At 39.5% G+C, this 25,354-nt stretch overlaps 1 protein-coding gene across 1 annotated transcript in view; it reads left to right on the top strand.

Moving 5' to 3' along the window:
- Nucleotides 1-25,354, top strand: part of TSGA10 (testis specific 10) — a 1,008,750-nt gene that overhangs the window by 126,865 nt on the left and 856,531 nt on the right. The window contains exons 4-5 of the mRNA XM_044071816.1: nt 1,046-1,196; nt 22,378-22,598. Coding sequence (XP_043927751.1) covers nt 1,046-1,196; nt 22,378-22,598 — 372 coding nt within the window. The remainder of the gene's footprint in view (nt 1-1,045; nt 1,197-22,377; nt 22,599-25,354) is intronic.

The following is a 25,354-nucleotide window of genomic DNA, read 5'->3' as shown; positions in this document are numbered from 1 at the left end:
AGGGTCCCACTTCTGCTTCTGAAATGTTGGGTTCTCATAGTTCTGACTTGTGCATTCCTTTTAGAGTTGTTTGTAATTACGCTGTCATTTACCTCTTGCGCTACTTCTTCAGGTATGTTGACTGCCTTGTGGTTATCAAGTGTACCCACATTTCTTTGCTTTGTTCTCTTTAATGAAGGAAATCCATAAAACCCTCCATTTTGCTTCACTGTTTCAGTCCCCTAAGGCTCCTCATCATCTCTGTGACCCTGCTCTTCATAATGTTCAGGACTGAAGAACTGCATGAAATATTTCAGGGTGGGTTTTGTGTGCATTTGATAGAGTGTGATTCGATGAAATCTACTCCTTTCACTTGACAGAGCATTTTTTTCTTTTTGTGATAACCATATCTTTTGCTTACTAAGTTTATTATCTTAATTTGAACTTGAAGTGATATTCACACAAATAGCATTCAGGCCCTCTTTTCTCATTTGATATCTCACAAGCTTTAGCTGGCTGTTTGTGTCTAAAAAAGAACAGATTTACAACTTAATTTGCCGAAAATCATGCTACCCACCTACTGTACCACCGTTACCAGTTGTACTGGAGAATAATCACTCTGTCCCAGACTGAAGTTCTAGTTTAAATACAAAGGTGACAAATGGAAAAGAAAAAAGAAAAAATGTCTATACACAGTTTTGTTAAATGTCTTTGTTCTTCCATACAATTTTCATAATATCATTCCCAATCCTGTAGCTTTTCTATCATTGTGTAGATCAACATGGCACTGAGTTTCTGCTTTGCCACCTTTTAATGTATCTCTTACCTTTTACTACACGTTATATGCTGCTGTAGATAGAATTACATTATATGTTTTGTGATTAGCTGTAGACAAAGCTGGGTTCTATACTGTGTAGTGAATGTTCCTTTTTTGGTTATTGTGGATGTTGTTAAGCAGGTCACAGCTGTACATATAGCCTTTGTTATGCTAAGGTATTTTGGGGCATGTATGATTTTGCATTAAAAGGCATGAGCCATCCAAATTTGATTTTGTGTTCTGTTTCAGCATGCAAGAAAACTCCATGACCATCTGGGAAACACTGAGGCAGAGCTAAGATCCAAAGAACAGGAAAATAAGACTCTGAACATTTTATTAGAACAACTTGAGGAAGAGAAGCAAAGACTTGCCAGGAAAGCAGAACGAATAGAAACATCAGGTATATAGAATTCACTGTGTCTCTGTATAAGCCCTTAAGCTTTAGAATAGAAACATCATGTATACAGAATTCATTGTGCTCCTATATAAGCACTTAAGCTTCAGATTCATATTTTTCTGTTCATGTTTTAATTCATTTTATATTGGGAAGGTGCGTGTGTATGCGTGTGTGTATGCGGGTGCAGTTCACTCTGCCAGATAGTTTGTTGACATAGTGAACTGTTTTTCTTCTTCTTATTTCTGCTTTTTCCCAGTTAGGGCTCGCCACAGCGGATCACCTATAGTGAACTGTTTTTCAAATGCATCAAAAACACTCTTTTGCAAGTGCTGGATCTGTCATAGGGAGTAAGATCTGGTGCTTATGGTTGTGATAAATGTGACATTGTGTTTTAATGTAGAAACTTTCAGATAAACTGAAAGATATGCATGGGGTGGGAGTGTATGAGCAAGTATTTACAGGTTAGGGACAGAGAAGGAGAGTGATTTAGTATTTTGTGCGTATGCTGGTGTATGACATGTGTCTGAATCTTTTTTTAGAGAAAGTGTTATGATAAGGTTGTAAAGATTCAAAGAAACTCTTTAAACATTCACAGAAACTTTATTGTAATTTAGGACCACACAAGTGCAGCCTAAATGAAATTACAGATGTCAGCTCATGAGAGAAATGCAGTGCAAATAACATAGATACAGCAGTATCAGAGAATAACATAAGAAAGAAAATGACATCACGTATGAAATGCAAGAGGTAGTTCACATTTCATAAACACACTCAATACCCATTATCCAATAAACTAAACTGTCTTTTGGCTTTTCCCGGTTAGGGGTCGCCACAGCGGAACTCCGGTCTGCTAATGATCGGCAGTGAATTTTTACAGTGTCGAGTTGCCAGCCTGGCGCCCAACCTTCAAAGAAGCCACACCCACACACGCATGGACCTACCTGCATGTCTTTAAATTCACTCGACCGCAGGGAGGACATGCATACTCCACACAGAAAGAGCTCCAGCCAAGAATCAAATCGGAAAGCCTCTTGCTGTGAGGCGACAACATTAACTGCTGCATCACCGCAGCCATCAATGATAAATAAATAAATACACACCACCAAACCCCTTCACCGTTAGGATAGAGAATAAATAGAGACTAGTGAATATCAGCTGTTTAGTTACCGCATTGCAGTTGTTAACCTTAGACGTGACTGTATAGTCATCATATTGCATAATAGTAATACTGGCAGTAATTGCTCAGAGCAGCAGAATTAAATGAAAAAAGAGGCTTCAATATATCAGGTATTATGGTTGGGTCCGAAACTGTTCCTGAATTTGGTAGTTCTACAGCGGAAGCTGCTGTACCTCCTTCCAGATGCAAGTTCTGAGAACCAGTTGTGAGCCAAATGGGTTGAATCAGCTAGTATTTTGTATGTTCTCTTTCTTGCTCTTGTAAAGAAGAGCTGCCCAAGCTTTTCTCAGCTACCCTCACCACCCTGTGTAATTCCTTCTTCTCAGCAACTGTGCTGTTGCCGAACCATGCTATGAAGTTGCTAGTGAGAGGATGCTCTCAGTAACTCCCCTGTAAAAAGTGGTAAGAGCGGACAGTGGGAGCCTGGCCTTTTTGAGCTTTCTCAGGAGGTGAAGCTTATGTTGAGTCTTCTTGACTATATGGTTGGTATTAACAGTCCAGGAGAGGCCATCTGAGATGTGAAGGTTCAGGAACTTGGTTGTTTTGACTTTCTGTACTACCTCTCCTTTGCTAGTGAACGGTTGGTGAACTGTTGCCTTTCTGCTGAAGTCCATAATCATTTCTTTGGTCTTATTAACATTCAGGTCCAGACTGATTGCCTGGTGTGACACGAACAAAGTGTTCACCTCATCCCTGTAGTTATGTTCATCCCCGCCACTAATGAGACCCACGACTGTGGTATCATCAGCGAATTTTATAATATGGTTTGAGTTATGTTTTGCAATACAGTCATGGGTGAGGATGGTGAAGAGCAAGGGGCTGAGCACACAAGTTGGGAAACACCAGTATTCAGGACTATGCATTGAGAGGTGTTGTTTCCAGCACAAGCCCATTGGGGTCTGCCAATCAGAAAGTCAAGAGTCCAGTTAAGTAGATGCTTGTTTATCCCACGTTTCACGAGCTTAACAACCAGTTGCATTGGTTTCACAGTGCTGAACACAGAACTGAAGTTGATGTAAGGCATCCTTATGTAGTTGTTCCTTCCTTCTAGGTGTTTTAGTGTAGTGCAATTGATATTGCATCCGCAGTCGATGTATTTGCCTTGTATGCAAACTGGAGTGGATTTTTGATAAGGTAAGGTGTAAGGTTGGAGTTAGGGTGAAGGGTTGGTTTACATTAATCAGATGGTGTAGGGGGCAAGTCCTCCTGTCCATACATTTATTTGTTCGCTAAGTATATTTTTGATATGCTGGCATTGATCTGCTATGTGTTGATGCACACATACATTCATATATCCACTTGCACTTGTGTATGAGTTTGAGTGTGGGAGTATGTATTTATGCATGTATATATCAACTATAAAATATAAATACACACCCATATATATATATATATATATATATATATATATATATATATATATATATATATATATCTATATGTAATACAGGCAGTCCCCGGGTTACGGACATCTGACATGTAGACAAGCCATAGATGTGAACGGGGTGCCACAATGTTGGAAATAATGTTGAAATAAATAAAAGTCTGTAAAGTTGCCCAAATATTCCCTGAAAATAGAGAATTCTGTTCTACTTTCCTTCTCCCTGTTTTCCCCATTCATGAAGCTGCTTGTACATCTTGTTAGAGTAGATACTTCCACCTTCCCGGAGAACAAGAGATCCAAATGTTTAAAAGATTGCTGTGTTGGTGATCTGATTGGTCAAGACTGCTGGTTTGTACAGTACACAGTACTGAAGCAGTTACTGTACTGTACAGTAGTATGGGCAAATGACTTTGTGGCTCACTAGGTTCTAGGTGTCAGAAGGAGGTCTGGCAGAGGTCTGATAGTTCAGGAAAGAGTGGAAAACATTTGTGGGTGATGCTTGTAGTACAGGAATTTGAAGTGAAGTTTAAAAAGAGGTAAGTTTCACATTTTTTTTGGAACATTCTACTGTACTGTACTGTATTGTATTTTAGTACTATTATTTGTATAAAACAAGGGAAGGTCTGGAAAATACTGCTCTGAATCAGCTGAATTGTGACAGTGGTGGTATTGACCAATCAGACCTGAGAAGTGTCTGGCTGCAGACTCCAGTACTGTACTGTATGTGTATCCTTTGGTGACATCGCGGCCCATGCCTCCAAAATGTAAATCCATTGCACATGCTGGTGATGTGCCAAAGAAAAAGAAAGCAATCACCCTGGAAAATAAAGTGGACATAATAAAAAGATGCAAGAGAGGTGAAGCACCATCTGCCATTGGAAAGGCATTAGGCTATAGCCGGTCAATGATCTGAACAATTTTAAAAGACAAAGCAAGAATAATGAAGCATGTGAAAGGCCATGCCCCAGTGAAAGCTACGATTATCACAAAGCAGCTCAGTGGTTTAATTCTTGAGATTAAAAGGCTATTGCTAATTTAGATCAAAGACCAAAATCAGAGGAATATCCCCATTAGCCTTTCATTAGTGCAAGAAAAGGCTCAAAGCTTCCATCGCCTTCCTGTCATTCCAAAAGTCCTGTTCAAGATTCAACAGGATGCTCTCAAAATCTTGTTGGTGACTCCCTTTTGGCTGCAACAGCAGTTGCTCCCTCTACTTCTTCATCTAGCCAAGGGCAGTCATCACAAGTTACCTCATAGGGTGAATTTACTCACACAAGACAAAGGATCTGTCATCCATGACCACCTGTCCACACTTCAGCTGGCACTATGGGTGATAGGATTTTGATTCCTAACATACACCTTTTTTCTGAGGACATGCTGCAAGTCTTGCAGGAGGCCAGAAAACCTACAGCTAGGAAATTCTATTTTTCCAAATGGAAGTGGTTTTCTCTTTGGTGTTTTTCTCGTAACATGGTTCCACTTACTGCAGATGCTCCTTTGGTTCTTTCTTATTTGTGTGAGTTGCTTAATGCTGGTTTGGTTTATTCTTCTATTAAGGCCTTCCTATCAGCTATCTCTGCATGTCTGCATTTTTCTCCTCCTTTAGTTGCTAGATTTGAGTTGAAACAATTTCTTTAAGGCATCCTTAATATTTGAACTCCCAGGAAGCCTGTTTCTCCTCCCTGGGATCTTAATTTTGTTTTGGAGAAGTTGGCTCAGGCTCCTTTTGGGCCTGCTGCTTCAGCTTCCTTACAACATTGTTCCTGGAAGACTGTTCTTTTGTTGGTACTTACTTCTGCCTGATGGGTGTCTGAGTTGCAGGCTCTTATGGCTTGCCCTTCTTTTATGATTTTTCACGAGGACAAAGTATCCTTGCACATTAATCCTTCTTTTATGCCTAAGGTGATTAATGGGCTATCACTTAATCAATCTACTAATCTGCCTACTTTTTTCCCCTTTCCACAATCTGACAGTGAGAGTTTGTGGGATACTTTGGATGTGCATACACGGCTATATTTGGATAAGACTAAAGCTTTCAGAAAATCTGATCAGTTGTTTATTTCCTTTTGTCCTATGTCTTTAGGATTAGCTGTTTCCAAGCAAACTATTTCTACTTGGATTTCAAAGGCTATTTCTTTTTGTTACACTTTTCATGGCAAGAGCCTTCCTTCTTCTGTAAAGGCGCATTCTACTACAGCTGTAGCTTCTTCTGGTGTTTTTTTCAAGGGCCACCAGGAGAAAAGAATTACATGGAACAAGTTTAAACCCATGCAAGTGGGGGGCTGCATCCCCCACACCTCCCCTAACTAAATATACCAACTCCAGGATCGCACTACACTGGTTAAAAGGGTATGATTGATCCTGGTGGCCAAGTGGATCTTTACCCTGTAACACTGTGTCAGTGATCCGAGACTTCATAGAAATGGACTTTCGTTGAAGTTGTCTTGCAGTTTTGAGTTTCGGTGAAAGGTAAATTTGTTGAGCTAAAGTAGACCCAGCTCTGTATAAATATATATATATATATATATATATATATATATATATATATATATATATATATATATATATGTATATATATATATATATATATATATATATATATATATATTTATATATATATATATATATATATATATATATATATATATATATATATATATATATATATATATAAAACACACACACACACGTGTGTGTATGTATGTATGTATATATATATTAACAATACTTTCAAAGGTCTACAGTTCTAGTTGTGATATGCAGATATTTATGTAATTTGTCTATCACAATCACATTGTCCTGTGGTGGTTTCATGCAATGAGGAACTGATGTAGGTGAATAGTAATGCTACTTATATGAGAGCCTTGCAACATAGCATTGACCATCCAAATGGAATAAAAGAACTGTGGAACTCTTAATTGGACCACCACAATCTGACTGGTGTCAATCCCAAATTTTATGATTTACTGCTGCAATGATATCTCCTTTAAAAGTCTACTTCAGGTAGTTGTACTGTGCCTGATTTCCATGAGAGAGATATTTCTGAGTCAATGCACACAGGGTTTTCCTTTTTCCTTCTTCTCTGTTCGTGATCTAGATAATTATTTGGAAATCTTATTCAGATGGTTTGAATTTAGTTTTGATCGCTTTGTACTGGTTTCTGAACCTTTTTCCAGAAAATGTTTTCCACCTGCTAACTCTCCTACCAAATTAAAATCTGCCCTCTTTCCTTTGGGAATGTCTGTTAAATCTGTGAACTTTTATTTTACAGGCAGCACTGTTGGACACCTGGTAGTAGCTAGGGCTCTATGCCTCTTGGAACTACTTATTCAGGTTTTAAAAGTAAGGCAATGGTCTTTCACTCGGAAAACCTTTTTCTGGTGGTATATTTTTTTCCCTTTTGTTTCTATGTTCTGAGCCATGCCTGAAAAAGGTCTTCTGACCAGTGTACTAACCCAGTTAATGAATGATTGGTAAATCAGTAAATCAATAAACATGTTCACTGTATGCTCCCAAAGTCGTTTCTCAGAATAGTGGTGGAAAATGTTTACAACAGTATCTTTAGTTATGCTGTAATCAAATGTAGCTGTTGCACATATTTTACATCTAAGCTTGCCTTCATCAGTCTTTGTATTGGCCCTGGTATGCTGGAAGGGGCGTACAAGTGATTCAGTGTAGTGTGAGACGTCTTGTTCTTCATCTGAGTTTGATTTTCCCAATTATAATGATTTCATTACACTTGTCTCCAAACTGCACAGGCCCATCTTTGGACTAGATCCTTGTGCAGCCAGGACATCTGCTTTGCTGTCTTAGGTCTGGTCCTTTATCAGGTTGTCTCTCTTCTCCTCAGAGCTGGAGATTTCCCTTAAACTTAAAGGAGGCATAGATAATTCCTAGTCTTAAGAAGCCAGGATTGGATGATGATAATTACAAACAGATCTCCAACCTTGCCTTTATTGATAAGGTTCTTGAGAAGGTCATTTATACACAGCTAGAGTGTTTTCTAAGTATCATTGAGAACTGTTATCCACTCTAGTCTAGTTTTCAATCTACACATGGAACAGAGTAGGCCTTAATTATTTACAGATCTTCTAAGAGTGAATGATCAGCTTTCGTATTTCTTCTTGATCCCCTTAGGCCTCTATTCAACATTTGACATGATGGGCCATGATGCCTTGCTTGACCACCTGACCCACTATTGTGGTAGCTAAGTGTTGTATAGCAGTGGTTTGCCTCCTGTGTCTTTGGTTGTACTCAGTGTGCAATTTCCAGAGTTGATTCCTTTTCAGCCTTCTCCATCACATGTGAGGTTTCCTAGGGTTCTTTTCTGGGTTCGTTTTTGTTCACAGCGTATATGCTGCCATTACCAGATCTTATTCAAATAAATTCCCATCCTTATGCTGATTAAGCACATCTCTACCTCTTCTTCTTTGAAGATTCTATGGCAGCCCTAAAAAAACATACCTAAGACTTAGAATGCATCCACGACTAGATGATCGATAATCATTTGAAGTTCAGTGCCATCTTGATGATTGTGATGACCGTTCATGCTGCCATTAGTAATTCTTCTGCCCCACTGTTGCACGTGACATTATTTACAGTTGTGACAAGCTGCAAATCTTGTACAAGATGTGATTTAGGTGTAATATTTGTTGACTTGCACACCCTTAGGTCCAGGTTTCCGTCAGTGTCAAATAATCTTATCATTATCTCTGGAATATTTCCCTGATTAATCACCTATGACTGTGCATTCTGTAGTTTCTTAGCAGCTGGATTACTGCAGTGCCATTTAATAGGGGCTACTAGATGCTGAGCTTCAGTGACTAAACCTGGTATAGAATTGTGCTGCCTAAGTACTTAGTGTGCTATTTAGATATTATCACAAAACACCTGCACTGTAGAGAATGCACTGGCTCCATTTTCAGTCTAGTATTCTCTGTATAAATCCCCATCCTAGTTTATCTTTGCTTTTACAGCTTGAGTCTCCTTATCTTAAGGAACTTCTCATATCAGCCTGCTTGCATCCTTCACTCTTCCATCTATCGATTACTTGAGGTTCCGAGGGTTCAGATACATTAATCAGTGGAATGTTCCTTTGCTCATCTTATCCTGATGAGCCATGTCTTTGGAAAGTCTTGCCAGACTGGCTCAGTATGGTTCCACTGTTTAACAGTTTTAAGAGCTTGCTCAAAACTTACCCTTTTTACCTTGTTTTTGAGTGCTAGCCATATCTTATCCTTATAATTCTATAGTTTGTTTATAATTTATACTTTGTAATAGTGCCTAGTCATTAGGTATTTAAATACATTTGAATTTGCATTTGAATATCTAAATTTTAGGACAGTGAAAGAAAACTTTCTTTCTCTGATGAGGCTAAAAATTTCTTGTGGAGACCTTTTCTGTTTTCCTGCTCCTCCAGTTTGAAGGAAGACTGAATTCTTCAATGGGAATAGTCATCATGCTGGAAAGACTTATAACTTTTATTTATTTATTCATTTTTAGTTGGAACACTATACAAGACGAAATGTGTCACACTGTAGATGCTGTTCTTTGTTATAATCACCTCAGCCAGACATAGTTGCAAACTCCTTGACATATATATATATATATATATATATATATATATATATATATATATATATATATATATATATATTTTTTTTTTTTTCCTGCAAGCATATTATCTGTCTTTGTAGATAAACTAGCTTTCTCCCCAAAGTCTCCATGGCAATTCTAAATTAGTCATTTCAAGTACTATTGTTTTTTTGCCCCCATGGTAGACCAACAGGGAAAAGTGGTTCAAATGCATGTAAAGTTTTGCCTCATGAGATCAATCCCTTCTGTTAGGATCTGCAGCTCTTCATTTCCTGTGCTGAAGTTAGGATAGAAGGAAATCTGATTAAACAGACTATGCACAAATGGTTAGTTGAGTACATTGCCATTTGCCCTCTAAATAAAAAAAAGTTCTAGGGTGCTTCTTCCTATATTTGATGTACCAGCACAATGAATAATTTTGCATTTAATTAAACATTTAATTGGTTATATTTCAGTGGAGGATATGTGTTGTGGCAGTCTGGTCATTCATCAGTTCCTTTACAAACCACTGCAAGTTGAATGGAACTTTCATATCTCAACCATCCTGTAGTAGAGAAGTTGCAGTTTATTTTGTCTGGAACCTCATGCTTTGGTGCTGAGAATTGCTTTTCCAAACAAGCAAAGTTGTCTCATTGCCTGTCGTTAACAGTGTAAGAGAGTAGCTGCTTGAGACATTTGTCATGACAGTAGGTCTTTGAGACTAAGTCATTGCAGCAGACTCTGCTGTCAAGGTGAATTTCTTGACATGCATGCTTCAAACATATAATAAGTTTCAGAAACCTGGTCATAATCTAAGCGTAGCAAAGTAATTGAGGGTTAAAAAGCCCACTCATTGCTGGCATTAGCAGCCAGTTTTGTTTAAGGAAAATGGCCCCTTTATACAAAATGGAGTCCACTGAGTCTGATGACAGTTAAAAATTGGAAAAGGAAGAGGAGTTGGAGGTCTCCTTTTCCCCTCCCTTGGTTTATTTATTGAACAAAACACCATGTGAGGATCTGAGGATCTACTGAGACAGGTGATGGTTTTTATAACTTCTCCGATGATCTCTCAGCCACTGGTTGCAGCAAAACGGTTTAGCTTTGTGGGATAGTAGTCTTAGTTTTATGCAGACACTATATCACATGTGCCAGGGAAGACAGACAAGATAGTATGTGTTTTAACTGAAAATGTAGTCACATTCTTTTGTGACACTTCAGCAGCCAAAAACACTTTTTTTATTTTTATGTTAATATTAGGCATGTGGGTTAGACATCAGAGACATTTTTTCAGCTGCAGTTCAAGTGCAGTGCATAAAATAATAGATACTACAGGATAAATTAGGTTATTATAACTACAAGTGCTATAGCTATAGCAACTGATACTAAAAACAACAAATATTCATTTAAAGCCATACAATAGTTGCACCAGTTAAAGCTTATAGTATTACTCCACAGAAGCCGCAGTGATGCAGCAGTTAGCGTTGTTGCCTTACAGCAAGAGGTTCTCCTGTTCGATTCTCGGCTGGAGCACCTTCTGTGTGGAGTCTGCATGTCCTCCCTGCGGTCGAGTGACGCTAAAGACATGCAGGTAGGTACGAGCGTGAATGGGCATGCCTTCTTTGAAGGTTGTAAAAATCCACTGCCAATCATGAGCGGACCGGAGTTCCGCTGTGGCGACCCCTAACCGGGAAAAGCCGAAAAACTTTTTATTAACCATTTTAATGGACTTATCTGAGTATTTCTACACTTTAACTGACACAAAAAAGACAATATTAGATATTAGAGATTACCTGATAATCACATATGTTTAGGGACAACCTGTTGCCTCAAAATTATTCCTAAATGCAAAAAAAAAAAAAAAATTTACTGCACACTTGCCCCATCAGCAGGAACCTAAGTGTTCTAGGGACTGTCACAGGACAGTATGAAACATATACTTACTTGAGTAATAAATGCGCTGTATAATGTAAGAAAAAAAATAGAGTAACAAGAAATGCAACATGCCATGAACCATAGTAGTGTATATACTATATACAAGATACCGTAGTAGCGTTTATACTATATACAAAATACTATAGTGTATATACTATATACAAAATACCAAAATGTATATACTATATACTCTGTGTACAGAGCTGTGTAGAAATTAAAGAAGTCCTTGATGACTGCCTTAGAGAAGGAGTAGGGAGCACTCTCCAACTGGTGCAAAGTCTGGAGTTTTTGGAAGTGGATTGTAATTTTCTTGCCTATCTAACACAGAAATAATAAAACGAGAGTCCATGTCATGTACTATAAAAGAGGGGTATCAAACATCTTAAAGTACAGATAGTATCAAAAAGGTAATTTTTAATCTAAAAGTCTAAACAAGCAGATTAGGCATTGAAGCGAAAGTGTTTCCACAATGTTGAAATAGGCCTTACCTTAGAAACACAAGGTGCAGGGTTTGATTCTCACAGTGGGTAATTGGCTAGGCTTAAAAAATGGTCCATGAGGTCAGTTAGCCTAGTAATGATCTATGAAATCTATGAAAATCTATGAAATCTATGAAACAACTTTGGTTTTGCATGTGATAATATATTGGTAAATATTAATGCAGCACTAACACATTCAGTGGGAGCTGTCTTTTACTGAAGCAGTGCATATTGTATAACTGTATGGAAAATGAGTAAGGTAACACAAGCAACTTAATGCACAACCAAACAACAGAAAGTTTTATTACATACAAGAGTACAGACATTCCTCAGCTTGTGCAGTTCAATAACTCATCTGGGAGTGGCGAAAACAAAGATGCTGGCAATGTAGGTCAGAAATGAGATAAGCCAGCACATAGTTGATTGCAGTTCAGATATTTGTCATATCCCTCACTGGCCTCCACTGATTATTGAGGAGACTAGAGTTCTGGTAATGGTTGCTACTTATTTCAAGATTGCTACTTGCTCCTGGGAAATTTTGAAGCCCCTACTCAGAAGCGATCTCTGCCTAACATACAAAGCTATGTCAAACCCAGAGCTGTTGGACATGCTCCACTTAAAGAAATCCCAATCCCTCCGAGCTACATGCTCTAGGGACCTAAACCTTGTCACCACAATAAACAGAACATGCTGGAGGGATAGATTCCTGTCCCAGAGACTTCCCATGCTCTGGAACAGACTATCTGTCTATGTCAAACAGAGCTCCTCATTAGCACTCTTCAAGAAAAATCTTGATGATTGGATGGGAAATAGGAAATTCACCCCAGGGATCACTTCTGTGGCTCTGCTCGACAGGGGCACAGGAAAATAATTTTCTTGGGTGGCGAAAGCCAGGGTACCTTTTTGGCTAGGCTTACGTAGGCCCTGGGGCTACCTACCTATGAACCTATGTGTGTCTTACGTTGTTATGTTTCTATGTATTTGTTGATGTGTATATTAACTGTGGTTTGTCTAGTTCCTCATCCAAGAGTATTTTAGAAGTATATGACATGGGATTCCTGGAGAAGAGAATTTTTCCCGTTAAAGAAACAGCTCATTAGTTCCTTACATTGTTCTGAATTATTTACTATCAAGCTAGCACACTAGAATATTGAGTACAGATTGTTTTTTCCTTTTGTTGAAGACCTGGTTTAGTAGTTTTGTGAATGTTTTGATAAGAGATGGTTCTGTTTGGTCCTGCGTTGCTGGCCTGATTGCTGCCTGGGGTATGTGGTTCAATATTTAGCACTTTCACATCTGTGCAGGTGTCCAGTTCCTGTATGTTGTCAGACAGCATTCCATATGTTGATTGTTTAGCTGAAATAAGTACAGCAAGACATCTCAGGCTTGGCTTGATGCCCTTATTTCCAAGATCCAAGATCAAAAGTAAAGGATAGAAAGCCTTTCTTTTTATTTTATAACATAAGTTGAATATTTTTAGCAAACAGTTCATGGCATTTCCTTTTATTTTGTAACTTAAGTTAAACATTCTTCTACTAGATGACCTGTATATCTTGTAGAGAGATTATCAAACCTCTCTGTGCAAGCTTTGCTTAGAAATTTACTTATTTTTATCTTAAAATCCAGAAATTTAATGATAAAGTGTTTAAGATTGGGTTGAGTTTTCTATCTTTCAGCTAGGAACGTCATGGTCCTTTTAGATTTAGTTGTGCTGCAGAACGACTCCACATTATACGTTTTATAAAGGTCACTAGGTCCTCTCCTTCATATTCTTCAGCAGATGAAGAACATGAGAATGTATATAATAGCTATACATTGTTTAAGACCAGCTTTTCTAGAGCCACTAAAGATAAAAATCCCCATTATTTAATTTGAATGCATGCTTTCCTATTCGGTAGGGCACGTTAAGAATTAATGGTAAGTGCAGAGCAGATGTTTACGTTATATTGCAGGAAGGGAGGGTCTAGCTAACAGTCTTTCTGCTAAATATTAAGGGAAAATATAGAGAGCTAGTATTGTTTTGTCTTTTGAGCAGATTTCAGCAGATCAAGAACCCCACTCAGTCTTCCTGAAGACACTGGAGAGTATGAATGTCTCACCAAATACCATCATATTGGGAGACTTCAACTACCCAAACATAGACTGGGAACATTACTCAAGCCCCAACACCCTAGCCCAAAGGTTCCTAGAATTCATAAACTCAGATGCGATGGAACAACTAGTCACCACTCCCACAAGAGGAGATAATATACTAGACCTGATCATCACAAACATGGGGACAAAATGCTCCACACCGGAAGTATACCCCTCATTGGTGAGATCAGACCATAAATTAATCTCACTGGAAATCCACATCCCGGCCCCACCCCCTGCACAAATGACCACAGTGAAGAACTTCTCAAAAGCCGACTTCACACTTCTTAAGACTGAAGTGGTATCCTTCAAGACCCCTGGGCCAGTGGAAACCACAACCCACACAGCTGAATCCTTTATAAATGCCTTCTACGGGCACCTTCAAGAATGCATGGATCATGCAATCCCTAATAAAACCAAGACCCATTCCCCCAAAGGCAGGCGCCCTGTCTGATGGACCCCAGCCATTAACAAACTTTACAACAGGAGGAGGAAGCTACTACATGACAGAGCAAAATCCCTAAAAGGGAAGGCATCTCTGATCAGTACTAGCAAAAACTACGATCACTCATAAAATCATCCAAGGCCAACTTTGAGAGAAAAATCGCAAAAGGCACAAAAGACAATCACAAGGCCTTCTTTAGCTATGTTAGAAACCTGGGTGGAAACTCCCAGATATGTTCAGAGTTAGTCCAAAATGACACAAAATACACAGAACCCACAGACATTGCCAACATTCTGGCAGACAGGTTCAGTGCAAATTTCTCCGCACCCTCCCCCCCAAAAGGAGAAATATCTATCCCAGCAGAGTGTAGCCTCCCTAACATCTCAGATGCCCAGGTGAGAGCCGCCCTCTCCAAAGCTAAAAACACAGCATCAATGGGACCGGACGGTGTCCCGGGCTGCGTGCTACATGAACTCCAAGAGGAACTAAATCCGCACATAAGGCTGCTGTTTAATCTTAGCCTTACTACAGGATATGTACCCAAAGAGTGGCGTACAGCAACAGTGGCCCCACTCCACAAAGGCGGTGCTTCTACGGACCCTGGAAATTACCGCCCCATAAGCTTGACGAGCCTGGTCTGCAAAGCTATGGAAAGGATCATTATGGAACTCATAAACAAAGACATTGGGGACCTACAGACATTGGATCCTACCCAATTTGGCTTTGTCAAGGGCAGATCCTGCCTTTTGAACTTGGTCGACTTTTTGAAACAGTCACTAAGGCCATTGATGAGGGTAAGGCAGTTCACACAGCCTACCTTGACCTTGCAAAAGCCTTCGACACAATATCCCACTCGGGCATCATAGACAAACTCACCAGCTTAAATGTAAACCCATATGTCACAAGATGGGTTGCAAACTGGCTCAAGGACAGAACCCACAAGGTCAGAATTGCTGGAGCCATGTCAGACTCTAAGCCAGTCACAAGCGGTGTCCCACAGGGCTCAGTCCTGGGACCCCTCTTATTCGGCATTTATTTTTCTGAGGTCCAAGCAAACATAAGAGGATTGTGGCTGACAAAGTTCGCAGATGACTGCAAACTGGACGCCATAATTGATACTCCAGCGAACACAAGCATCCTTCAGAGAGGCCTCATAGAAACGGATAATTGGTGCCAGAGCCATGGCCTTAAACTGAATGCCAAAAAATGTATAGTCATACCCTTTGGGAAAAACAAGGTACCCACAAATTACCACATAGGTGGTAATCCATTAAGCTGGAAGAGGTAATCAGGGACCTAGGGACCCAAGTTGACAGTAACCTCTCATTTGACACTCACATTGCCAAGGTGGTTATGAAGACCTTCTATATTGCCCACCTTATCATGAAGGGATTCACATCCAGATCAAGAGAGGTCATTGTGCCCAGTAACCTCTCATTTGACACTCACATTGCCAAGGTGGTTAGGAAGACCTTCTATATTGCCCACCTTATCATGAAGGGATTCACATCCAGATCAAGAGAGGTCATTGTGCCCCTGTACTCTTCTCTTATCAGGCCCATGATTGAGTACAATGCCCCATTTGGGATGTATCTTACCAGACACCTGCAGCAGTTGGAAAGACCCCAAAAGTTCCTCACCATGAGGATAAAGGGTCTCAAACATATGCCATATGCTGCCCGAAGAAGAAGAATCTCCAGCTCTATTCAGTCGCATACCGCCTACTCAGAGGTGATCTATGCCTGACGTACAAGGCCATGTCCAATCCGGAATTAATGGACATGCTCCACCTCAGAAAATCCAAATCCATCAGAGCCACGAGAGCAAGAGATTTGAACCTCAACACAGAAATAAATAGGACGTGCTGGAGGGACAGATTCATAACCCAGAGGCTCCCTACACTCTGGAACAGAATCCCAGTCCACGTTAGGCAGAGCCCCTCACTAGCTCTCTTCAAGAGAAATCTTGACAAGTGGATGGGAGATCGTAGGTTTACCCCGGGGTCATCTCTGTGTCACTACTAGACAGAGGGCACAAATGGCTAAACCCTAAACTCATCCCAAGGGGTCATCCCAAGAAGCCACACACACTCTGGCTAGGCTTATAAATGCCCTAGGGCAGGTAGCCTAGTACGAACCTATGAACCTATGAGAATTACTCCTCGTGAGAAGTTTTATACATTCTTTAGCTTTGTTCTGAATCAGTTTAATGTCAATATAGCATTAATTGTCAGCTGGGCAGAGCTGGCCCCTGAACAACTCTGTAGTACTTACCTGTGAATATTTGATGTTGATTCTAAACCGAAAATAAAGTATAAATGTGTGCAGGAATAAGTTAGGATTATCAAATGGATCAAACAAATTAAGTTAGTACTTTGTTGTCAGGCAAGCCATGTCCCCATGCACGCAGTATACTGTGGACCTGTATTATGTCCCCATGGCACACAGTAACAAGAAATCAGTCACAGAACACTATGTTTACGTCCGAACCAATGAAGCATACCTGTCAATTCCAAAAGAATTAAAGTAGCGTAATAAGAAAGTTATTTGCAAGGTTACATGGCAGTTTATAATGGAAATAAGTGGAGATATTAAAAACGTTCTATTTCTCATAATTATGCTGAAATGTCTTCCAAGGTAAACACAACCTTCTGATTTAGCATGGAACCATACCTCTCAACCTTAGAGCAAGAATTCTGGACAAAGCAAAAAATAAAATTGGGACACAGGCCCAAAAATAGTTAAGCATCACAGACACCATTGAAACAAGTGTAGCTTCAAACATTATACATCATGTATAATGTTTCTATCCCATACTTTGAAATGACAAATCCATTAAAAATAATAAAACACATTGGCTCCACATCCTGCAACTTCCTAACTGCAAACAACCACAGAGCTTTCACTGAAACTAGGTCTGCTTATTTCCACAGAATGACACCTCTCCCCTAAATTAAGTAAATGGTATACAACACCGGGATCTGGACTACCTGAAATAAATTAAATTATGGCCTATAAATTGCAAGTGCACTTTGTTTAATTAAGCTACATTTCAAAGCTCACTTGCTGTATTTTTTCAGTAACATCCCAATATCCATTTCCAGGTCACTTGTAGACTTAGCATCCTTCAGATCCTTACAGGACCACACTCATACTGCTAACATTGTCCATTAAATGTAAATATCCATCCATGGCAAGAAGCTATGTCTTAAAAAATCTATTTTTGGCATTCCTGGTACCCAAGTATCAGGTTTTGAAACAAAGAAACATATTCTCCACAGTTTGTACGTCTCTGTCTTTAATAATCATCTACTGTTGCAGCACTCCCAACACAAACACACACATGCACACTAAAACCCCCAACATTTAAAAAAATGACATTGTGCCCACCTGATTTGCCAGTATTGATGATCGACCAAAGATATGCTTACTGTTGTCCAATCTACCACTGCTTAGAACCCACCAATGACAAGACAGTAGTGGGTGATTTTTTTGTTTGTCAAAAAAAAAAAAAACTTTATATGCTACAGTCCCACATTAGTCAATCCACTACTGACCCATTAACCCTAGGCTGCTGTCTCATTCTTACTCCCTGGGACTGCATTACCTTGGATGACTACTTTTATTTCCTAAGCAAAAGACACAAATTGGAAGATGAGGCAAAATCATTTCTTGAAAATCCATACAGTTGAGAGGCACGATTTCATATTCAGTACAACACGCAATTTAATGAAAGTGTACTTTTAATGTAGGATGTATTTGTGAGCTAACCTGTTTGTCGCTAGCCTCTTTGTGCATGTGTCTCTCTTTGTCTCTCTGTCATGCACACATAAACACACACACACACACACACACACACACACACACACACACACACACACACACACACACACACACACACACACCTACCTACTTTCCCGCGCACAAACATTCTGCTTTCATGCATGCACTCACTCACACCACCTATTAACACAGGTTAAGTGCTTTCTCTTTAAAAGGCAAAAAAAGCAATGGCATAGATCCCCATCTCTTTCCTCTTCAGCAAGAACACACACATTTGATTTTTTTGGCAAATTATGACACAACACACACACTCCTTGCAAAAAAAAAAAAATCAAAAAGAAGGATGCTTTATGCATGACACCGATGTTAAGAGTTACAGGTCACAGGGGTGAAAAACACAACAAAAAAGTGTTTTGGGGCATGTATACATTGATGTTGAAGTTAGAGGTAGAGGGCTGCATGACAGAGCTCTGAGGGCCACATGCGGCCCACGGGCTGCAGGTTGGATACATCTAGTCTAGATAATGTGTTTTTAGGGCTGCCTTAAAATTTTCAGGGTGATCAATCTAGGTTATTTCAGATGGAAGGTTATTCCATAGCTTAGCTATGGTATGGGAGAACAGGCATTGTCCTGCTCTTTTGTTGTCTTTGGTTACTGTGAGCATCAGTTTACAGGATGATCTTAGTGTTCTAGTGGGGGGGGTGTGTTTGTAGGATTGAGTTAAGGGCAGGACAGTCATTTGGTTTAGAGATTAGTTTGTGGGCTAAGGTTAGTTGGATGTATTGTAGATGGTGGGAAAACTCTAGCCATCTTAGTTCAGTGATGGCATGGCAGTGATGAGAGCGGTAAGGTTTTCTGGAGGTGAATTTGGCTATTTTGTTATAACATGATTGTAATTTATTACTAAGGGCTGTGTGTAGGTTAGTGAAAATGGCCCTACCATAATAAAAGGGAGGGGATGAGTAGGGTACTGGCTAGTTTTATTTTGGTATATTTATCCAGGTAGGGTTTGTGGCGGTATAGTTTACGCAGTTTGAAATGGGTTTTCTTGATTGCGGTTAGGATGTGTTGCTCATATGTGAGTTTTATCATCTATTGTTATACCTAGCAACTTGGCTGTTTTCACTAGCTCAATTTCTGTGCCATCCTTAGTATAAATAGCACCATATTAATTTACTGTGTTTTTAACTACTACCCGGTACTTTTAAGGCATCATACTATAATGATAGCTCTAATAATTGTGTTAACATGGCTAGGTATGCTGTGTTACAAATATCACAGTATAAACGAAAAACCAAGCTAGATGTCTTAATTATCACTTAGTGAGCCAAGCTCTATAGATATTCAAGGCTGTGTATTTACAAAACTTACACCATTGGTATGAATAGTAGTACGACTGATAACTCCAAAGGCATTCAGCAAACAACATACACCATAGGCATTAAATAGCAGTACGACTGATAACTCCAAAGGCATTCAGCAAACAACATACACCATAGGCGTTAAGTAGCAGTACGACTGATAAGTCTAATCAAGAGTATTAATCAAACAACAGCAGACAAAGGTGCTATTCTGTATCAAAATGAAGAGATAATCACTTACAGGGAGATACACTGCAGAGTTGGTGTTCCTAAGCACAAGCACAAGGGAGAGGGATTCAAAGATGGTGCTACTGGGGGGGTGGCAGAGATTTAGTAATCTCGGCCTGTCGGCAATTGGTTAATGGGGAGAGGGAAGGAAAAGGGAGGGGTAAAAATGCAGGAAAAAAAGGGTGAGTGGGCTCTGTAGAGCCTGGGCTTGAAAAGAGCCATGCAGCAGACAAAAAGCAGCAAAGAAAAAAATCTCCAAAAAGTTAAAGCAGCACTGAAGGTGAGAAAGACATTAAAGCTTCACTTGCATTTTAAAATGTATAGTCTATCTGAGCTAAAGTCCTTCTTTAGACAAATATGTGAGAATGTATTACTGAAGGAGTATGCAGCAATAAGAGGAGAGGGGGGAGATGTTTACAGTATGGGTCAAGAGGGGGGAGCAGTACAGATACTGAGCTAAAGACAGTTGCAGGAGAGGCAGCTAGCTAGAATTAAAGTATCAGGAGCACAAATGGTAGGGTAGATATAGATCGACCTAACAGGAGAGCTAGATAAGTAAAAAAAGCCTGAGGGAAGCACAGTGGTTGGGAAAGAAAAAGATGGACCTAACAAGAGAGAGGGAGGTATATGGAGGCCACTCTGCAGCAATGTCTCTTAGAGTGAAATAAGTATTTAAACATTGAACAGTATATTATTATTAATAGAGAGCCGGACATACATAGTGTTTGGTGCAGTAGCGGAGATTCAGCTATTCTGGTCATGCACAGAAGTTGTAGTGAGCCTGACCGCTTAGTTATGTAGTTCAGCCCATCGAGGGAGAGGTTAGGCAGGGATAATAAGTGTCCTTTTGGTTGCAGAGCTTAAGGGAGATACGCTGCAGAGTTGGCGTTCCTAAGCACAAGCACGAGGGAAAGGGATTCAAAGATCTAAAGATTCAAAGATTTTATTTTAATACCATCAGCAATGCCACATTATTGCAGTATTTAAAGTTGCTGAGTAGCTAGTACTGTTGTATTTTATTTTAACACCATCACCAGTGCTACATTACTACAGGATTTAAAGTCATGTGCATTATTTTTGCTTAGTGCCTTTTTTGGTATGAAAAGAATAAAAAAACATAAATGCATTTTTCTCAGAAAATAAAAAGTAAAATGAAACATTTTAATTACTGTTTACTGAGGTTTATTGCATACAAGACCATGTCAAACCCAGAGCTGTTGGACATGCTACACTTAAAGAAATCCCAATCCCTCAAAGCCACACACTCCAGGGATCTAAACCTTGTCATCACAATGAACAAAACATGCTGGAGGGATAGGTCCCTGACCCAGAGACTCCCCAGACTCTGGAATAGACTGCCCATGCATGTCAAGCAGAGCGCCCCTTTGGCCTTCTTCAAAAGGAACCCTGACGATTGGATGGGAGATAGGAAATTCACCCAGCGATCATGTCAGTCGCCCTGCTAGACAGGGGTCCAGAGAAGTAAATATTGTGGGAAGAAATAGCCAGGGAATTGTTTTGGCTAGCCTTGTATAGGCCCTAGGGCCAATAGCTTAGTACCAACCTATGAGCCTATGATTTCCACATTGGTAAGAAGTGTCCCAATGACTCAGCCTTGTTGGCACAGATGCTGAGTTCTTGACCATACTACTGATTGTTCTGGTTGGACAGTAAACTCAGCAACTGGAGAAACTTGCCAGGTTTGGACTGAGAGGCTGAGTACCAGCTAAGTGTCAGCTTTCCCACCTCAAAGGGGAGCACCAATTGGACTTGTCTCCTGTACAGACACACAAAATACATATTTTGTGATGCTGGTGGATATCTCAACAGTGGGGCTTCCAAAGATTTTTCCTGATTCATCATGTGACATCCCTGGACACTCAAGCATCAGCTTGCAGATAAAGTATGGCCTTTCAATTAGCTGTTGGGCATAGATGATGACTTTTTAGTCCTTTTTTTTCTGTTTTTGTTAATGATGATTAACAACTTATTCTCCAATGAAGATAATTGATTTGGGAAGCACTGGGATACAGATGAACTGTTAATTTAGGAACGGGGGATTGGATGACAGATGTTCAGTAGATGTACAGACTGGTACTTGATTATTAAGCAAACACAAGAAAGTAGCAGCCACAAAGCATATTGGGTATCTGAACTGCAGCTCACTAGATAGCAAAGTTGTAGTAAGCTATATTTAAAATTATATAAAAGCTATTAATGCCACCAAGTTTTATGGAAGTCTGTGAAATACCATAAATATTTTGCTATTCCATTCAGTTTTGTTAGTGACATCAGTCTGTGTTTCTAATTTACACTGGGACTAAGAGCCCTTTTCAGGTGGTATATTGGAACATTCTTAAGTACATGTACTATTACACATACTATATACAAATACACAGAGTTTGCATCATTAGAACAGAAAAAAATATTTAAATAAAGAAAATAAAGAAACAGAAGGGATAGCCTCACATAGATTCTCTGTTGAAAGAATACAATTAGTTATTTATCATGTGATTTTAATACAATCTAAGTAGCTTGATCCTCTGGAAAGTAAGAGGTTGAGTGATTGATTGCAGATATCAGTTTTGTTATACCATTGCTCTATTTTGTTAAATTATTTATAATTCTTATAACTTGTTTTAGAAGCATTTGACATCTTTGCACCTCCTTCCATTTCCCCTAACTTAGAGAAAGAGCTTTTTTTAGTAGTCGAAAGAGGTAGACAAAGAATTCCAAAGAGAACCAGTTCCCTTTCTCGTTTGGATGCATTTGTGAAGAGCCTGGAAGAAGACAAGGGATACTACAGAAGTGAAGTGGAACGTTTGAGAAAAATGATGCGTTCTAAAGCTTCTAGTCCAAAGCGAAATGTTTCTCATGGACGTAGCCCAGTTCGGACCTCACCTGTAAAGGTCTGTTTCATTCTTACGATTTTCTAAATATCTATATATTGTTTCAGACCTTCTTTTAAAGAGCCACTAAAGATAAAGTACCTATTATTTTATTTGACTGCATGATCTCCTGTCCAGTAAAGCACATTAAAAATTATTGGTGAATGCAAAGATGTGTACACTATATTGCAGGATGGGAGGGATTAATTAATATTCTTTCTGCAAAAGATTAAAGAAAAATATATAGAGCTAGCATTGTTTTGTCTTTTGAGCAGATTTTTTTTTTATGCTTGCTGGCATCAGCTCTGTCTTTCACTTAATCAGGTAACTAACACAGATCATTTATGTCTTTTTATTCCATTATTTCATGTAATAGTTCGGCAGTAGTAAATGCTCCACTAGGATACATGCTGTATCCCAGTTAACAAATTCAAATAAGTAGACAGATAGATCTGTTGTAAGAATTATAGCATATGTTTAAAAGATGTTAGACAAATAGTACAAGAGGGAGACCTGTTATTTAAAATAGAAGAGTCCGTTCAGTGAACATGCATTAGCATTAGTTGTGCATTTATCCTCAGCTGGCTGTCAGCCAGAGTTATATATGTCAAGGTATGAAAGAGACTGGTATTGACAATTTTCACCAGACAGCATGCAGTGATATATCCTTGTAAGACAGTTTTTACATCACTGATTTAAATTGCTTAAATGTATATGAAAGCAATGTGTTATGGCAGAGGAGTGAGGAAAAGAGGTTTGTGAAACTAGTACTCGGGTATGCTACATAAACCAATACCCTAATTTTCTTTATTAGTTTCAATGAGATGTATGTTCTAGTGTGAAAAATATATTTCAAGGTCCTCTTGTATCACTGACATTTTGCAGATGCCACTATGACATCAAGGGCCAGCTACTGTAGAAAATGGGTTAAAAGTTATGTACACTTTATTGTGGATGATCTTATAATAATAATACAGGAGTCATGTGGTTTAATTGTGAACCTTGCAAACTTTCACTCAAACTGCCTATAAACTTATTTTTGACAGTGGACTCACCACTGTGTATGATGGATGCTTCTGTTTAAACAGAGATCAGAATGCCCTTCTGCTCTCATAATATCCCTTCTTGTGGCTTGCCTTACATCAACCTCCTTGCCCTCATGACATGCAGCTTATATCAGTCTCTCCTCCTCCTGATCAAGATATGCAGTTTACATACATTTCACATCACGACTCCCTCCTTATGATATGCACTTTATGTCACTTCCGTCTGTCTTCATGACATGCAGTTCACATCAGTCGCCCCCTCCTCATGCCACTTACTTTACATCATTCTACCCCGTGACATGTACTTAACAGCAGACTATAGCTATGGTGAGGTGACTGGAGCAGCTACCTGGGTGAAAGGTGTTAGGGGGTCATTACTGTCAAATCCGTTTTTTTTTTTTTTTTTTAGTTAATTTTCACTCCTTTTGTAAATGTGATGGTGAGACAGCAGAGCATGAGGTAGTTAGAACATGGTGCTCCTTCTGTAGAGAAGGAAGGAACACCAGATCAGAGAAAGAACTTTTTTTTTTTTGCTCTCACGTAGAGTGTGAAGGCATAGGCATTAGGTCCTGACATTCATCTTTGGAGAAGGGAGGAGAGCTGGATCAGAGGATGGGACCTTTTTTTGGTCCTCAGCCCAGTGTTGTTGGGGAAAGTGGCACCAGGCAACAAATGAACCAGCTATGGCTCTTTCTTACATAGGTTTCACCCTTTTTATTACATGCATTGGTTTTTCCTCCTCAAGATGTGCACCTTACATCAGACACCCTTCATTGTGACATGCACCTCATATCGATCCTCTCTAACGGCACACACTTTACAGAAGTCCTCCTTCATGATGTGCAGCTTACATCAGACACCCTTTATTGTGACATGTTCCTCAGATTGATCCTCTCTAATGATACACACTTTACAGAAGTCCCCCGCTTATGATATGCACCTTACATCAAATCGTGACCTGTGCTTTACATCAGCCTACCCCATCCTTGTGCCTCATACCTTACACCACTCTCCTTTTTTGTGGCATGCATCTTACCATCAGTACCTGCTTATGACTTTTGCATAACATTTGTCTCCTTCCTTCATGGCATGTACCTTACATACTGTAGTTCTGCCTCCCTCATGCCATGCATCTTACATCAGTTCCCCTCATTATGTACACTTCACATCAGCCTTCTGTTCTTGATATGCAGCTTACATCAGTACTATTCATGTCATGCTTCTAACATCGGTCCCCCATGACATGTACTGTACATTAATCTTCCCTTCCTCATGACACACACCTTAAGTCTGACTACCATCCCCATGACAAGCAGCTTGCATCAACCCTCCCTCCCCATGATATGTATTTTACCTCAGTCTCCCCCTTTCCTCATGGCATACAGCCTACACCAGGCAACCTTCTTCATTACATGCACTTTACATCAGTTCCCACCTTTCATGACATGCATTTTATGTCAGCCAGCCTCCTTTTGATACGCATCTTGTATGACACTCCCCCCATAATGCACACCTTTCATTAGTGCACTTACCCCCATCATTACATATACCTTGCGTTACATTCTCCCTCCATGTGACATATACATTAAATCAGTCTACCCATCATGACATATAGCTTGCATCAGTACCCCTTATTACATAGCTTATATTTGATCTCTCACCTCATGATATGCACCCTATATCAGTTCTCCTTCTTCATTACATGTGCCTTTATCATTCCTTCCTTCAAAG

The sequence above is a fragment of the Protopterus annectens genome, chromosome 5.part0, assembly GCF_019279795.1.
Source record: "Protopterus annectens isolate FY-2018-M chromosome 5.part0, PAN1.0, whole genome shotgun sequence".
NCBI lineage: Eukaryota > Metazoa > Chordata > Ceratodontiformes > Protopteridae > Protopterus > Protopterus annectens.
Note: the sequence above shows the minus strand (reverse complement) of the source record. Positions and strands in the feature narration are given on the sequence as shown.